The 17,135-nt window shown below is 39.8% G+C and overlaps 1 protein-coding gene across 2 annotated transcripts in view; it reads left to right on the forward strand.

Moving 5' to 3' along the window:
- The window catches only part of NPRL2 (NPR2 like, GATOR1 complex subunit), a 20,929-nt gene extending 6,692 nt beyond the window's left edge, over window positions 1-14,237 (forward strand). For both annotated transcript variants that reach the window (XM_060240026.1, XM_060240027.1), the window contains exons 5-13: window positions 1,166-1,334; window positions 2,178-2,286; window positions 3,251-3,387; window positions 4,444-4,541; window positions 5,965-6,001; window positions 9,300-9,393; window positions 10,226-10,343; window positions 12,228-12,370; window positions 13,221-14,237. In XM_060240026.1, coding sequence (XP_060096009.1) covers window positions 1,166-1,334; window positions 2,178-2,286; window positions 3,251-3,387; window positions 4,444-4,541; window positions 5,965-6,001; window positions 9,300-9,393; window positions 10,226-10,343; window positions 12,228-12,370; window positions 13,221-13,288 — 973 coding nt within the window. In that variant the 3' untranslated portion in view covers window positions 13,289-14,237. The remainder of the gene's footprint in view (window positions 1-1,165; window positions 1,335-2,177; window positions 2,287-3,250; window positions 3,388-4,443; window positions 4,542-5,964; window positions 6,002-9,299; window positions 9,394-10,225; window positions 10,344-12,227; window positions 12,371-13,220) is intronic.
- Window positions 14,238-17,135: the final 2,898 nt, after the last annotated feature.

Raw genomic sequence — 17,135 nt, forward strand, 5'->3', positions numbered from 1 at the left:
GATCTCAACCATTCATTTTTCATCTTAGAAATTAGGTGTGCTCTCATTCTATCATTGCTTCGCCTAGTATTCCTCTGTCACTTTACTTTCTTCCAATAGAAAGCTACAGTCCCACACATTTATTTGAAAGCAAATCTCATTGAACTTAGCAACACTTATTTCTGAGTAGATGTGCAATAGAGCAGGCTTCCAGGAGATGAGATCCAAGTTTGTAATGTTACCCATTCGTTGATATGGTTGCCTATTTTGGTGACAGAAGAAACTGTGATTCCAAAAAAGAAATGTGTCAGTTCATGATAGTGAGAAAGCTTGTCTTTGTGGGGAGAGAGATTCTGTGAGGATCTGCTGAAAGAATACAAGCCTTGTTCCAACTGTGGGTGTGCACAGCATCCAGGCCCTGAGTGTGAGTAGCTTAATGAGACGGGTAAAATCCATCCCCCATGCTTCTCTAGCTGCTATCTGTAATCAACTTATAGGGCTACACATGGGCAGCCTGAACTGGTGGATAGGGCTTTTTCCATCTAGGCTTTTTCCATCTAGCTTGATGCATGCCAAAATCTGTTTTGGAATCTGTGTGTTACCCATAGCTTGATCAGAGAACAAGTTGGGCTTAATCAGAGTAAGCAAAGCAGCTTGCCATGTTGTTGTTCGCTTTCTCTTACTGTGTGTAAATGCAGGCAAGTTGTAGAGGGTCTGAAGCACAGGGATAGTAACCCCCAGCATGATTCCTGAACAGTGACATTCAAGTGCATTCAGGGCTGATCCGCAGTCCAAGCAACCAAGGTGTGTCCTTGAGGCACTGGCAGCTCTGCTGGGACCAGCAGTCCAGGAGAAGTTGATGGGCATGGCTTATGTCTATTATGCCTCCATGGACCCATGCAGCTGTCACGTAGCCCTCAGGTGAGTTGGCAGAGCTACTGGGGCTTGGCTTGCTCCCAGTGGTCTGCCCAAGAACAACTCTTGGATCTCCCTCCACCTTCTTTTGGTTTACCAGCCTATTAACACTTTGACAGGTAGATGCTTCCTCTTTTGATTAGCACACATGGGCCAAAAATAGCTGCCTAATGTATAGCAATAATGAATGACTGATGAATTAAATACAGCAGCACAGTATTCTATACACTGCTAAGTGCTTAGTAACATTGAAATTCTTTCTTTCTAACAGTACAGCTATGGATAAAAAACTAATTGGTTGCCCAGTTTGTATTGAGCACAAGAAATATAGCCGGAATGCTCTGCTCTTTAACCTCGGCTTTGTTTGTGATGCTAGAGCTAAAACCTGCGCACTGGAACCCATCGTGAAGAAACTGGCAGGTTATCTCACAACTCTAGAGGTTAGGCCTTATATGAATGTGTTCTCCCCCCCCCTCCCACTTTTCAGTGCTTAGGCATCTGCCTGCATACATTTTTAGAAACCTTCTTTTGTTTATTTCTTCTGTTGCGTTGGGGGGGGGTGTTGCTCAGATTTTATAAGGCCTCAAGGGGAACATGCTAAATTCTAAAACCTGCAATGCAAATTTTGTGAAAGTGTTACAGTGGGAACGTATTACAGTGGGTGTCTGCTTCTATAACCTATTGGGTTGTGCCTGAGACATCGCTGGTGACTAGACACAGCACTCTCCATGTTCATACATTCTTGGAATTATTTTAAAAGGGTTTTTTTTTTAATAAAAACCTTGAAAATTGTAAGTACTTGTTTGTGTTACTTCCTCAATATTCCTGCAGGCTGTTAAAAGGGGGGGAAATGCATGGTTGTTCCATGCAGCAGTGCTTAGAGAGACAAAGAGGGCTATTCTCAAAGCAGCAGGGATCTCTTCTCCCCCCCACCATTACATTTGTACCCATATCTTTGTTTTAGTTTTATTTCCTCTATTTATATCCCTTCTTCCCCACAAAGGGGCTGAGGGCAGCATACAAGATCAAACTTCACACAATTTCTGACAGTTTGGCATTAATACCATAGTAACTCTTAAGGAGAGTTTGCTTCCATTGCTCTGAAAAGAATGTTTAATATGTTTGTATGTATTTGCATTACAATAATCAGTATAATTTGTTGTTCAGAACTATTAGGTGGGTGTTTTTCATTTGGTATGTCACTCAGCCTGTTCTGTGGCTGCAGTGAATGACACTTTTCTGTGTATTTTTCAGAACTGATCATAGTCTTTGTTCTTTCCCAGCTTGAGAGTGGCTTCATCTCCAATGAGGAAAGCAAGCAAAAGCTGATACCAATAATGACCATCCTGCTTGAGGAACTGAATGCCACTGGCAAATGCACTCTGCCAATAGGTATCATCAACAGTCACATGTTCCTTTTTAGATACATGCGGTTTAGAAGATGGGGCTGTGGCACATTCACTGAAGGAGAGCATTTCTTGTGTTGCATGATCCTTCTTCTCAATGAGGCAGCAGTGGTATGGCCACCGTGGAATGTGATGTTCTTCAAGAATTCTTCAAGAATTGGAAGGGGGTAGCAACTTAACAATGGATGCCATTTACCTAAATCCTCCTGTGATTTTGTAAAAACAAGAATATTGCGGCCCTACATAAAAAGATGGACAAAGTGTCTTAAGCAAGTTCTTGTAATGTGAAACAAATTCCTTTCTCACCTACTGTGGCAGTCATGATTAGTGTTCTCAGAATGAGTGAGGCACTGCTATTCCCTGGTTGTGTAATCTAAGTGTATATTATCCAGTGATTCAGATAATAAGAAAACAAGTAGGCTTTTAACTCCTTGCCACTCTTCTGCTTGCCCTGACTGTATCTGGGGTCACTGGGCAGTCTTTTGCTCCCACCCCCTGCTGTTGGCCATACAGTTGGCTGGTCTTGAATTGATGAACAAATGTGACTTCTTTAAGCCCCAAAGAATTCAGTTTGGGAGGGGGAATGTACTAATAATCAGTAAGAGGAAAAGTGTGGCTTAGTGGTTAGTGTGCTGAAACTAGGGGTGGGTAGACCTGGGTTCAAACCTCCATCTGGCCATAAAACTCAATGGGCAACAATCTCTCAACCTAACCTACCTCACAGGTTTATCGTGGCAAAATGCTGGAGAAATATGTACACCACCTCTGTGGAGGAAGGGTTGATAGAATTTTTTGATGATTGGATATTTCCACCGTGGAACTGGTCTGTAGATAAGGTCAGAGTTGCAAAACCAAACCAAAGAGCCAAGCATCCCCAGCCCAAAAGAGCTGTTTGCCATCCTAGCATCTAATAATACTTAAGTCCAAATCTGATCTCTTCCTTTTCCTAGATGAATCAAACACCATTCACCTGAAAGTGATTGAGCAACGCCCAGATCCCCCCATTGTGCAGGAATATGATGTTCCTGTTTTCACCCAGGATAAGGATGACTTCTTCAATTCCCAGTGGGACCTCACCACTCAGCAGGTTTGTTCATATAGCTGGGAGTCTGCAAACACTGGTGTCAGCATAGACAATTAAGTTTCAAAAACAATAATAACCCAAGAAAGTAACTCCATCTAGCACAGATTTTTGCAAGACAGTCTGCCTGACTGATCAGATTACTGCTGTGAAGATGCAGTTTGGGCAGTTAGCTCTGATATGTTTGTTTTGCAATAAGTTATGAATTAAATGGCACTTACAAGTGAGTAGGCATGGAACTGCAGCCTTGTTCTTGGGTTCAATTGGGAAGGATGTGTGAGTACATTTTTTTCTTAAAGGATATGCTTCCTTTCATATTAACTGCATCATCTGCTGAAAGAGCACTGATTGGTACTTTAAAGCAAGACTGTTCCTCAGAATTTGAGCTATGAAAAGAGCCTCTAATAATGAAACCGTAGAATTCTTTACTTCTGTAATTGCTGAAATACAGAGTTTTTGGTGTTACATTTGCTTAAGCATTTGCATCACATGGTTTGGGAATTGGGCAAGAATGCATAATTCTTTTGCAGATAGTACAGCCTGGGAAAAGCATCCTGCAAATTCATCTCAGGAGGGAAAAGGTGTAATGTAATCTAATAAGCAGTTGCATGCAAATTATACATTGATGGCTTTTGGCACATTCAGAAAATCTCAGCTGAAGCAGATGTGGGCTCAATTTGGTTCAAATTGCCATCCAGAATCTGTTGTAAGTTCCAAATCATAGGACTATAAAAGTTGGGAAAGTTTTGGGGCCTGCTATCAAATTAGAATCCTTCATTGATTTTATCTATCACGTTTTTCATAATGTTTTAATTGCTTAATTTCTCTTACTGGGTTTGACATTCTCATTGTTGCACTAGAACAATCATGTATTGATCAAATCCTTTAAGAAGTCACCCTGCATGAGCTTAAATTTTTCTCATGCCTCCTGTGTGGGCCTGCCAGTCTTCCAGTGATCAAACTTATCTTTGTCTTCCTTACTTAGCTAGTGAAAAGTGCCCTTTACTCTTGTGCGCATGACTCTTGGCTTTGTCTAGCATCATATGCACCCTCTCTTCCTAGATCCTGCCATACATTGATGGCTTTCGGCACATTCAGAAAATTTCAGCTGAAGCAGATGTGGAGCTCAATTTGGTTCGAATTGCCATCCAGAATCTGTTGTAAGTGCCAAATCATAGGAATATAAAAGTTGGGAAAGCTTTGGGGTCTACTATCAAATTAGAATCCTTCATTGATCAAAGCTAGCAATTCCACCCACAGACTCATTTTAGCTTCATCTTCTCCTTAGCAGCTGTCACGTAGAAGCAAGATAACCGACATTTTCAGTACAAGAGATGTTTTTAAATGTATCTGAAAAATTGGATTGACATTTGTTCACTTTGAGTGTTCGGATCATTGTGACTAGTGCTTTGTCTGCTGTTAGTAGCAACTAAATATTAAATAAGCATAGTGAAGACAACAAAAGTATTTGCTATTTTGAAGAGGAGATCATTCATACTTAGGTATGGGGTATTTTTTTTTACTTTTTTGGAAATATATTACATATAAATGCTGTGTGCCAATATCATAACAACATCAGTCTTAATGAAAAAAATGGAATGCTTTAAAATGTGTTTTAGCAGTGAGCTTTTCAGTGCCAGCCTCATTTATATTTAGAGCAGGTGGTGGTGGTGAAAAGTGCTATCAAGTCATAGCTGACTTATGGTGATCTCATAAGGTTTTCAGGGCAAGAGACAAAGATGGTTTGCCACTGCCTCTGCATATCAACCCTGGATTTCCTTGGTGGTCTCCCATCCAACCATGCTTAGCTTCCAAAATCTGATGAGATCAGGGCATTTAGAACATAATTCACACTAAAAGTTCAGCCCCAGAACTGATTCTCAGTGTTACTGCTTAGCAGTGAAATATGTGAAGCAGTAATAAAAAGTACCCTCAGAGCATGTGTAACCCTTAGCTAGGAATGGAATGAGCCGGGAAGAGGTGGAGCCTCTAGATGCAGAAGGGAGCAGAAAGCAAAGGAGGGAAGCAAGACTGCCCTGCTGGGGAGCTTAAACCTTAATCATAGGCTTTTAACAGCTTGTTTAAGGGTTGTGTTATCTAATGGGGAGTTCATTTGAGACCTTCATCTTGAAAGCCGGTGCACAGAGTGTTCAGCTTTAAATTATTGCAGGATTCATTCCAAGTTCTGCCCCACAGAACCCACAAGCTAAGGTTACACATGCACAGATCTCTCTCCTACCAATTTGCCAAGAGAAGCCTACTCTTATCTGAGATAAGGGGGGGAAAGATGTGGTAAATTCTAAGCATGAGCCCTACCATTTCTTTTAGAAATTAAGATGTGGTTGTTTTGAAAATTACTAGCATTCTACAGTGCATCAGCCAATATACTTGCTATAAGCATCTATCTTATCTTAATGCCATTTCTTCTAGATGTGCAACAAAATTGCTGCAAGATTTCTATAAAAGTCATATCCATATCAGATAATGATTGACAACCAGTATTGTGCATTTTATTTTAAAATACATCCTACGTATAAAATTTCAACGTGGGGGTTAATTTCTCATGGGCTTTGTGTTTTCCAGATACTATGGAGTAGTGACTCTCGTTTCCATACTTCAGGTAAGTTGTGAATAGGTGGCTGATAAAGTTTGGGGAACTGGGACTGTTGGCAGTGGATGTCTGGGTCACTCCTGGTACACTGTCATCACTTGATGACTGTGGCAAGTAGTGGTTTGGATATATAAATGTGCTGTCACTGATGAAAACAGATAGGACTTTCTTAGTTCATCAAATAATTATTTTTCTATGGAATTGGATCACATGTTCTCCTGAAGGAAAGGTAGCTGATCTTTGTAGTTTGTCTCCCTATAAATTCAGCACCTTTATTAATAAAGCGTTTAAATTAGCAAAACTGAGGGTATCTAACTCCATACACATGTTCGGTGGAAGTGTCACTATCCTCCATTTAAACCAGGAAAAAAGCCCAGTTTGAAAAGCAGCACATCTTAGTAGTGTGTCCAGTGATGTTTTAACATTTAGTGTTAGTGCCTAGTTTTAGAAGACAAATCAAAAACCATTGAATATATACAACCAACCTCTAATTTTTAATAAAGAACTAAGCTCCCATTTGCAGGGAATTATTTTTTAAAACCTAGAAAGTAAGGATAAATACATGATCTCACTGTTTTCGTTGGCCTTCATCAAAAGTGGCTCTCTTAGTTACCAAAAGTTCCAGATTTTAGGCCATAAAGTAACAGCAGTGTGAGCCAAATTCTACATCTTGAAGCAAAGAGCCTTTATTTTCTGTAGAGACAGCCTAAATGATAGTTCCTAGAACAAGCACCAACCTTCTATTCCTATTCTAATACTGTTGGCATTATAGCATTGCATCTGCCAGCAGGGTGACATGGAAGCGCTGGATATTCAGGCATTTGTACATCTTACTGTAACTTTTCATGCATCCAGCCATTTATATGTGGCAGAGTAAATATGAGGAAAGAGAACAATGAAGGTGCTTTCAGGAGCCTGTTAGTGGCACTCAAAGCCTTATATAAGCCTGCTATGTTCTAGTTGGAGTGGCAACCAAACTGGGACCATGGAGGTTTCACTGCAAGCCTAACCCCCTAAAAAACCTCTCTGTGCAACAAAAATAAATTATGCAACTTACTCAGCTTATCCAGTGTTTACCAATAATAATCATAGTGAGTTCAGTGATAAACAAACACTATTATACAACACAAAATCCCTCCGAAACCAATAGCACATGCCACTCCTACTGTACTGCGGAACAATGTCCTGGAGAATGAAAATGAGCTGTGATACAAGTCCGACAATATGCGCAACCAGTCCAATATTGTTTCGAGTCCAAAGGCACTTCCTCCTGGGATTGTCTTCTTCGTTGTTAATTCAGTAGGTAAGTGGTGCCTTTTTGTAAAGGTCACATTGTATAGTTGAACAAATCATTTATCTGTAAAATTATAACAAACATTTGTAATGGTCTCATTGTTTTGCTAAACAAAACATTTCTCTGCAAAATTATAACAAGAATATTATTTCTCCTGGACAACCAATAGGTTTTATGAATAAAATGTACCAAACTGTCTACTCACTCTCGTTTTCATGGCTCTATTTCTATCAGTCCATTGCACGCCTCTCCCTTGTGATTCCAATCACACAGGAGGGGTAGCAGGAACAGCCTTCAGCCTCCTGTGTGATTTAAAGCCCCCCCCCCCTCCAATCAGCTGCTTGGTAGGCCCATGCGGGAGGGGTGGCTGCTGCTTCAGCACACCCCTTCCATGAGATTTGAATCATGGGGGAGAGGGAGGCCGGGGGTGGCCCTCAGGTGGTGGGGGATGGCTGCAGGGGAAGAAGGCCACGGGTTGGGGCTCCTGAATGGGGGGCCCCCACAGAAATCAGGGGGCCACACACACACACACCCCTTGGCTACAGGCCTGCTCAAGAGATAAAACTCAGTGTGTTGTTGTCAGGGCCAACTCAAAATATATGGTCAGTGTTTACTGCAGTAAATTCATTTATACTGTACAGATAGCTGTCAGAATCCTCAAACAATTGATATCCCCAAGGGATTAAACTAATAAAATAGTAGGTGTGAGGGGTTTTTTTACTGCAAAACAAAAACAGAAGGGGTGTGTTGCTTAAATTTTGTTGTAGCAGTAGAGCTAGGAGTGTTTAGCCTTTTTCTGCTGTTCTTCCCTTGATATAAACAGCTTCCCCCAAAACATGTTGAATATAGATGGTATACTTGCATCACTTACTAGTTTTTAGGGGGGAATAATGGCAGCTTGTGGGGAGGGTGGTTTAGATCCTGGAGCCAGAGGGGAAAAGAAACACCTATTCTTACTCTGTGCCACTGCTCTAATTAAATTTACAGCACTCTATGCTTGTTTAAAAAAAGAGAAAACTGTACAGACTTCCATTCATAGATTTCAAGTGTCATTATTGATTTGGCCTCAGTCAAAAGGAAGGTTAGTAATGAATTTGAATACATGTTCCCTAGGGCCTATCACTGTACAAAGCAAGGTTGCACAAAATGGCAGACAATTTGCTCAAAGCAAACAAGATAAATCTTCATTTCTACAATTATACTTTACTGTATTTAGGTAGTAGATCAATAACAGTAATATGATATGATTACAGCCTTCAACAGGCTAAACTGTGGCCGCAGCCATCACACAGAAAAGAGGACTTGTAGAGCTTTAAAAAGTGCTGCTGTCTGCAAGGCTCTTGCAGCTGATCTGCTATACTCCTGCTTTCTTGGGATGCAGTAGCCATTTAATTACACCAGCCTAGAATTATATTCATTTTCTCCATGGTCTTTTGGCAGGGTCTGAGTTCCATTGGGAGAAGTTAGCTATGCACAGAATTGTTGATCACGTTGACAAAGGAGGTTCCGTTTGTGCTAACAGATGTTTTCTTGTTTGGCTGCAAGCCGAGATTTTAGCTGTTTGCCAGGAAGGGTGTCGAGGGAATGACACTACATAAGGCCTCAATACGTAAATGTTTAGAATTGTGTGAAATTTTAAAATGCTGATGAATGTGCCTTATGGGAATGGTTTGAAAGTGTATGGGCCTGTTTTTGTTTCACTATGTCTTTAATTTTTTTCTTTTCCAAAATGAATGTGGTCTATAAAAATGAGGCCACCAAGTAACATTTGAAAACTTAAACAAAATCCAGCATTAGATTCTGGAAAACAACAAATGCTAGAATAAAATTGTAGAACAGCACATTTAGACACATTCTTAGGTGCAGTTATGCCATGTCATCTTCAGCCTCCTTGCTGGTTATAATATCCTACTGTTAGAATGGTTCTGTTTAGCAATCAGAATGAATCCCAGTAGGAGCTGAAATGCTGTTTCTGCTATTATGAACTAACAGTTCTTTTGCTTTCTCTTGCAGTATTCAAATGTGTATTGTACTACTCCCAGAGTTCAGGATCTGGTAGATGATAAATCTCTCCAAGAAGAATGCCTCTCATACATCACAAAGCCAGGTATTGGGGGATAAGTGATTAATCTGATAATAAGGCCATTATAATAAAATAATGAACATGTATATATTATACCCCATATGAAGTAACAACATTAGCAACTGGCTGACATCCAGAAACAAAGCAAGGACATTAAATAGATCAATTTCTTTCCCTTTGCCTGTATATTTTTCAGCACCAGATAAAAACTTCCGTTTTACACAGTTTTTAATTGTTGCCCTGTTTGGTTGTCGTTTGTTCACTACTTGTGCACTAATTTGGTTTAATTTACTGTTCTATTGTTTTATTGATGCTGGTTAATGGTTAACTTGATTCTTGTTTTCTGTTTTGTTTTACTGGTAGTCATTCACTTATTTTTTTTTAAAAAAAACATTTCAATAAATGTACACTACCTCAGGCATGATTAATGGACAGGCAATCTGTAACTGCTTTTAATAATAATAAAATTTACTGCCATTTCTACCAGTAGTAGTTTTATGGATTGTATTTTCCTGCCCTCATGGAATCATGTATATTTTTATGAACTACTGTATAGTTTGTATTCATGTTACTGTATGTAATTCCTATTGTTATGCAGTTGGTTTTTGGTATTTTTGGTTTGTAGTTGGAATTTCGTAATGTAATTGGTACTTTTGATACTCTGTAGGATATTTTACTTAGGTAAGACATTAATTGGCTGTTTTACATATTTGATCATCTTGACTATTGGCCAGTTGCAAATGTTGTTTTGCCTGTGATAAATACTGTATATTACATATTTATTATTATTACAAATTGATATTTTAGTAGTTGCAGTTTCTTGATTATAAAGTTTCCATTTTTCTTTCTTGTCCAGGTCATAAACGAGCAAGTCTGAGAGATGTTTTTCAGCTGTACTGTGGACTGACCCCTGGCACAACTGTTAGAGACCTCATTTGTCGCTATGCAGTCCAACTCCAGAGAGTAGATGAAAGGTTAGAAGCCTGGGGTGGGGATTGTTGTTGTTTGATTTTTTTAAAGGAATTAGTACTTGTAAATAAAATTCTTCTGCTACAAGAGGTCAGACATTGTTATTTCAGTTTTATATATGGGTAATCAGTTAGCCAAGAACTCACAGAAAACAGGGCAGTCGGGAACAAAAAAAATGATGAGCTAATGCTTAATTGGTGGCCCCTCTTACAAAGATTGCAAAGCAAATTATCTAATGTTCAGTGGCTCCACCAAATTTGTAATTACGTAGCAATAAAAACATAATCAGCTTCACTGGTAAGGAAAGTTTTGGGAGGCAGAATGGTTTCATACTTCACATGTACTGATTTTGGAATTGTACCCCAGCTGATACTCTGAGAAGCAATGAGAGACTGTGTCTTTTGTCCTTGTGTGATGGGCATTCTGGAAGATACTCTGAGAAGCTATGAGACACTGCATCTGTCTGCTGTGTCTTTTGTCCTTGTGTGATAGGCATTTTGGAAAGATAAAGGACCATTTCCAATTCAAAGGGACTTTTTTAGCATTTATTTAAGGTTTTTTTTCTATTATGCCCTTCATCCAAGTAACTCAAGGTTATACATAGAATTCTCCTATGCTGCATTTTGTCCTTGGACTAAACCCCTGGTAAGTTGGGCTGAAAGACAGATTGACCCAAGATCCACCCCCAGTAAGATGGAAACACTTGGAAATGGAATTCTGGATCCTGTACACCTTAACTGTATTCTTTGTCTATTATCCAGACAGGTTTTTAAATCACAAATATCTGTATTTCTCATCGTGCTGCTTACATTTCCCCTTCTAATGTTTCCAGTCCAGATTCAGTCAGTGCTGTTCTGTTCATATTTATGGATATGTAAGTTCCTATAAGTTCTGGATATACTCCCATGTAAGTGTGTGTGAGCTTGCAGGTGAAAATACTTCAGTCAGTTAGTGGTTACATCCTGTTTGGGAAGGGGGCAGGACATGACAAGTCCTGAGGCTAAAATTGCCTCCCTGTACTGTTGCAAAGCACATGTGCTGCACAGTGGTGGCATCTTGTGTAGTGCAAGTGATACAACACCTGGCACTTCACAGGAAGGTTAGGTTGTGCACCAAAATATGTTTCCAGACCCTAAACCACTCTGAGAACAGACTGGATCTCAGAATACTGCTGAGCCATCCATGTTCTAGTGAATAACTCTAGCCTTCTTGCATTGTTTCCATCACACTACAAAGGTTTGACAAAAAGAGTCCTAACCTGAGTTATTTGCCTCTCTCACAGATCTCTCTCAGGTAGGGGGAATGATAAAAGATCCTTCTAAGCATCTTAATTAAAAATACAGTGTGCCTGAAGGAAACCATGCCAGTTAACCTGCTATAAGTTTGTTATGTAGACAGGCTCATATTCTGTACTGCTATCATTTGGTTATGGAAGAATATATTAACCATTGAAGGAATGCTTCCAGCACTCTTGCCTGATTTTGACCATAGCCATCTAACATTTCTAGACAGAATAAGTTGAAGAGGATGCTGGGCTGTGTATGATTAGGATATAGTCTGCATTAAATAGCCGCTGCACCTCCATTGCCATTTCACACAGAAGTGCAGGATCACACCTTCCAAAGGCAAGTGTCTACCAGCTATGCACAGTGTACACCCCATGTTCTTTTCACAGTTATCTCTATCAGCCCTCTGGCTGGGACTGGAAGAATCAGACCTGCTGTATGCTTGCATCCAGTTTCCAGAAAAAGTACCATATCTGAATGCTCTGAAAACATCGTTATCACTGGTTTAAACTGCTATGGAAAATCTTGTTTTGTTTCAAAAAAGGTCTTAATTATTTTTGTTGCCCAGCTTTTCCATAAATTCTTTATCTTTCTCTGGTTCAGGAAGCTCATTCAGTTTGGTTTGATGAAAGGTCTTATTCGGCGGCTTCAGAAGTATCCTGTGAAAGTTGTGCAGGATGAAAGAAGCCACCCAGCACGGCTCTACACAGGCTGTCACAGCTATGATGAAATCTGCTGTAAAACAGGTATACGGTTAGGTATGGATCCAGCTGTTGAAGTGCACAAATTGGTATATAATCAAGAGAGCAGCAAACAACAGTTGAAAACAATCATCCTAACATTAAACAGCAATAAAACAGTAAAAACAATATCCACCAGGAACTTCCTAGCACCCATACATAAAACAGCATATAAACCTGCAGGATTAAACTTGTATTCCAAACTCCTGTTAAAGCAGTAGTGCTTTACAGAATAATTGTTGCTTATTTTACTCTGGAGGTAACAGGTCCTTGCCTTCAGGGGCTTACAAATCTACATTTTAAGAAGGGGCACCAGGGACAATAAAGGCAATGGTGAGAGAACCATGACCAAATGTAGGTGTCTGTACTTGGGCTTCCTTAGGGATAAGAACAGTAGAGGTGCTATAAAGGTAAAGGTAGTCCCCTGTGCAAACATCAGTCGTTTCTGACTCTGGGGTGATGTCGCATCACGACGTTTTCACGGCAGACTTTTTATTGAGTGAAATATAATATACAGAAAAATATTCTTTAACAGGAGCTTGGGAGGGAAATGGTGGCAATCTCTGGAAGAAGAGAGGAACAAAGAACTGTGAGGATAAGTGGCTGTCCTTGATTAAGTAAAATTAGTGTCCAGCTAAACTACACTAGATCTTAACCAAAAGGCCGAGAAGTGATAGTGTCCAACTACAGTGGAGGGCAAAATTGTTATTTCTTTAAGCTGACAGCTTCAGTTGTTTCATTCCCCTCCTTTGAAACAGGGTCCAGTTGTTGCTGACAGTTGCTGTATTCTACAGGTGTAGTTATGTTCATGCTCTGCAAATCCTAAATATCCATTGTGTTGTGTTTCCTCCTCTAGGCATGAGCTACCGGGAGTTGGATGAGAGGCTGGAAAATGATCCCAATATAATTGTTTGCTGGAAATGAATCAGTCCAAGAAAGCAGATGCTTCTTCATCATGCCCTGTAAACAATTGCTTGAACTACCTGGGACTCTGAGGTGGCACCAGGATCTTTTGGAGAGCAGCACTGCTTTTGTTGCATGAGATTGTGCATCTTTTCAGGCCGATGTTGCTTGGAAAGAATGAGTGAGGTGGACTTGTGTTGCTAACTGAAGACAAAGTATGCATCTCATTTCTCTGAGAGGAAAACTACATGTTATACTTAATTGCATGTAATGATGTCCCAATAGCTGTTATAAAAACAAACAACAGGAGGCCTGATGTTAAGCAAACCAATTGTGGAATGGATGGGTGCTTAATTTACATTTTTTTTTCTTTTTTTTGAAATAAACAATTTTTATTAGTAACATATGGTAGCAATTAATTTACATTTCTTGTTTCCAACTTTTCCTACCCTAATACATTCCCTATGGGTTAGACATGTATGTGGAACCCCATGCTAGGAAAAGCAGGTTGGGGAAATGGGAACATTGGGACCAGAAGAATGGCTGATGTAGAAGAGGTTAGGCATTCGTCCACACAGCCAGCCTTCCAATTGTGCCTTCCCAATGCTGCTTTTCAGTTAAAAAAATCTAGGGGGTGGCTTCATTTCACACATTTGTAGATTGTTCTTAAAAGTTTGAAAATACTAATCTGTTGCTGCCTCTACCCTCTATGCCTTTAGGTGCATGTTCATTTGCTATCTATGGAAGTGACTTCTGGAAACTGTTCCATTTAATGTGAAAGATCAAGATGGCTCAGCTTCTTTGAAACTTTTTACAGTGTTCACTGTCCATTCTTGCCCTTTTTACAATCAAAAGGACGCAGTTCAAATATCTGTTGTTATGAGTCTTGCAGTAATACTATGTTCATGCCTGCAGCAAAGCACCAAATGGAAGATTTATTGTAATAAAATTACACAAATGAAGCAGAAAATGTAATGATACTGATTATTCTATTCATTTGTTTTGAGTGCACCCTATGAATTATAATTGAGGAAGAGAAATGACAATATTTTTATTAGGGTTTGTAGAATCTTTCGGGATCAAGTGCCGTGTTCTACGGGAGAAAGTTTTCCTTCCAGACGTTTCGTTCTCAGCGGCGGAGAACATCCTCAGTGGCGTTGCAGCCAGAGCAGGCGCTCAGACCTTCTCCGGCTGCAACGCCACTGAGGATGTTCTCCGCCGCTGAGAACGAAACGTCTGGAAGGAAAACTTTCCCCAGTAGAACACGGCACTTGATCCCGAAAGATTCTACAAACCCTAATGATGCTACCAGCCGTGAAAACCTGAAATCTTTGATAATATTTTTATTTATGAATAAAAAATACTATCCTGCACAATTCAAATCGAAATACAACAGGACTGGGCAGAGTAACCAAACATTAAGGGTGGTACTGAAATTCAGTACGGTGTCAGTGCAACCATGTGGATTCTCTACTTTTAGAGATGTTATGTCCTTTATAAATTAGAACCTCAGAATTTACTGGGTGAAATATAGGAGAGATCAGATTGTTGTACTCATTATCCTTTTACATAATCTTTTTTTACCAGCTAGTGTCTGCTATTGTATCTGAGCTGGTTGTAAAACAAAAGGACACAATAGCATTTATTAAGACCACCCAGTATAGCACAAATCTGTGCAAGCTTTCAAGTTCTCCAGAACTCTTCATCAGTCCAAAAAGATTCTGGACAACTCAAAAACTTGCACACATTTTAACTATTTTGTCTTAATAAAAGGTATTACCTGCTTTTGAGTTTGAGTTTTGGTTTGGACCTACAATTTCTGAAGTACTTGTAGTTATTAAAGTAGTAGTCTGCATATGCTCAGAAACATTTAATTCTGCTACTTTACAAAACTACACATTGACATTTAAGGGGTTAGTAGTCTTGGACCTAAGCAGTATCTTATCCAGAACCTTACTTGGGGCTTCAAAGATGCTATATACAGCTGTAATCTAGAAAGGGTGTTGCAGTTTGGATTTTCTGTACTGTCTTGTAGGAAACTGTTTTTTAAACTCAGATTACAAACTCAGACAGATGTTTGGGAGTAAGTAGTAGAGGTAATGATTCTGGTAGATTAGCAGGGCAATCATAAGTAGAATTAACACATCCTTTGAAATTCATTGACATGGGTTTGGGGGACTGTAACCAACCCGGGTAGGGTTGCCAACCTCTAGGTTGCTGTGAAGATCCAAAGCTGCACTTCGGTGCATTCAAAGATCTAGAGCATACTTAAAACTATAGACATTGACAACCACTAGTCAATGTCTATAGCTTTAAGAAGTATGCTCTAGACCAGAGGTTCCCAAACTTATTTGTCCTAATGCCCCCTTTTCAGAAAAAAAATTACTCGACGCCCCCCTGGAAATCTACCTTCAAGAAGTGGACTAAAAGATGCAGTGACATATTTGCACACAGGGTAAACAAAGATGTTGTAAAGAAGACACTTTGAAACTTGAAATTCTAAAATAGTTTTATAAAATCAACCATAGTAACATTCGCATCCACAGAGAATTTTTGAAATTTCTTTATTATCCCACCCTCCCTGCAAGTGGGCTCAGGGCAGGTAACAGCAATTGAAATATAGTATACAATGCATCACTTCCATCTTTCAGAACAATGCAACAAAACCAATTAAGATAAAGTATGCATGTAGCAGTAAACAAGAAAAGCAACAGGCAGTCTGAGTTCAGTTCACCAATAAGTTCTGGCTTGCAAAACGTGGTCAGTTAAGTCCTACTTCTCAGTCTTGCTCATCCACTTCTCTTTCAAATAAATTCAGTTCCAACAAACTGGCAGCCCTGCAGTCTCCAACGTGAAAAGATATGCACACAGAAAATTAAGATAACAAAGGATAATATTAAAATAAAAATAGGGGATAATGGAGAATTGATCTATGGGTATCTGGGGCTCTGGGAGGGCTGTTTTTTGAGGTAGATGCACCAAATGTTCAGCATAGCATCCAGTGCCACTACTCAAAACACCAAGTTTCAAAACAGTCGGACCAGGGGGTCCATTTCTATGAGACCCCAAAGAAGGAGCCCCTATCCATTGTTTCAAATGGAAGGAAGGCATTTAAACAATGTGCAGTCACTTTAAATGTGATTGCCAGAACTACCTTCAGAGTTCAATTGTGCTTGTCACAACCTTGCTCCTGGCTCCACCCCAAGGTGGAGACATCAATAGTTGGGAAAAGCCACCTTTGCACTTTCTTTAATTTTGAAATCATTACTTACTATCAGCAGTGCAGAGATTAGAGTAGTATCTGAAGCAGCAGCTGTTTATCTCTGTTTATCTCAGTCAGTTCTGTGGGAAGTAAGGTCAGAGAGTAGGAAACATGAAGTAATGGGCTCCTGGCTTCAGGCAATTCAGGAAACATTTAACTGCTTCCGGAATGACATGAAAAATAAGGAAGTTTCTTTGAAGAGGTTTTACTACTATGGAGATAGAGAGGCTTCTTTGGTGTAATGCCAGTTGGGTATTGCTTAGTTTTTTAATGACTGTCATAGCTACAGGATTGGGTTGGGAGGGCAGACTAGTCTGTGCAGACTAGACAAGTTGCAGAAGCCTCCTGTCAAGAAATTTAGCGTTTCATCAACCATGTATGCAAGTGTTTGCATTATTACCTGGAAAATGACAATACCCAAGTTCTAAGTGTTTGTGTGGGTTGCTATCAGCTTAAGTAGCCTAGAGACATGTTCTTAATGGTAAACACTTGTAACATAGCAAACACCTGTGAACTGTCAATTCCAACTGACAGGAGGCCATCTAGTTTGACAGGTATTTGACAGGAGAAGATCTAGATGGGCCCAGCTAAATTGGTTGTTTTGTA

Source organism: Heteronotia binoei, chromosome 5 (genome assembly GCF_032191835.1).
Source record: "Heteronotia binoei isolate CCM8104 ecotype False Entrance Well chromosome 5, APGP_CSIRO_Hbin_v1, whole genome shotgun sequence".
Taxonomy (NCBI): Eukaryota; Metazoa; Chordata; class Lepidosauria; order Squamata; family Gekkonidae; genus Heteronotia; species Heteronotia binoei.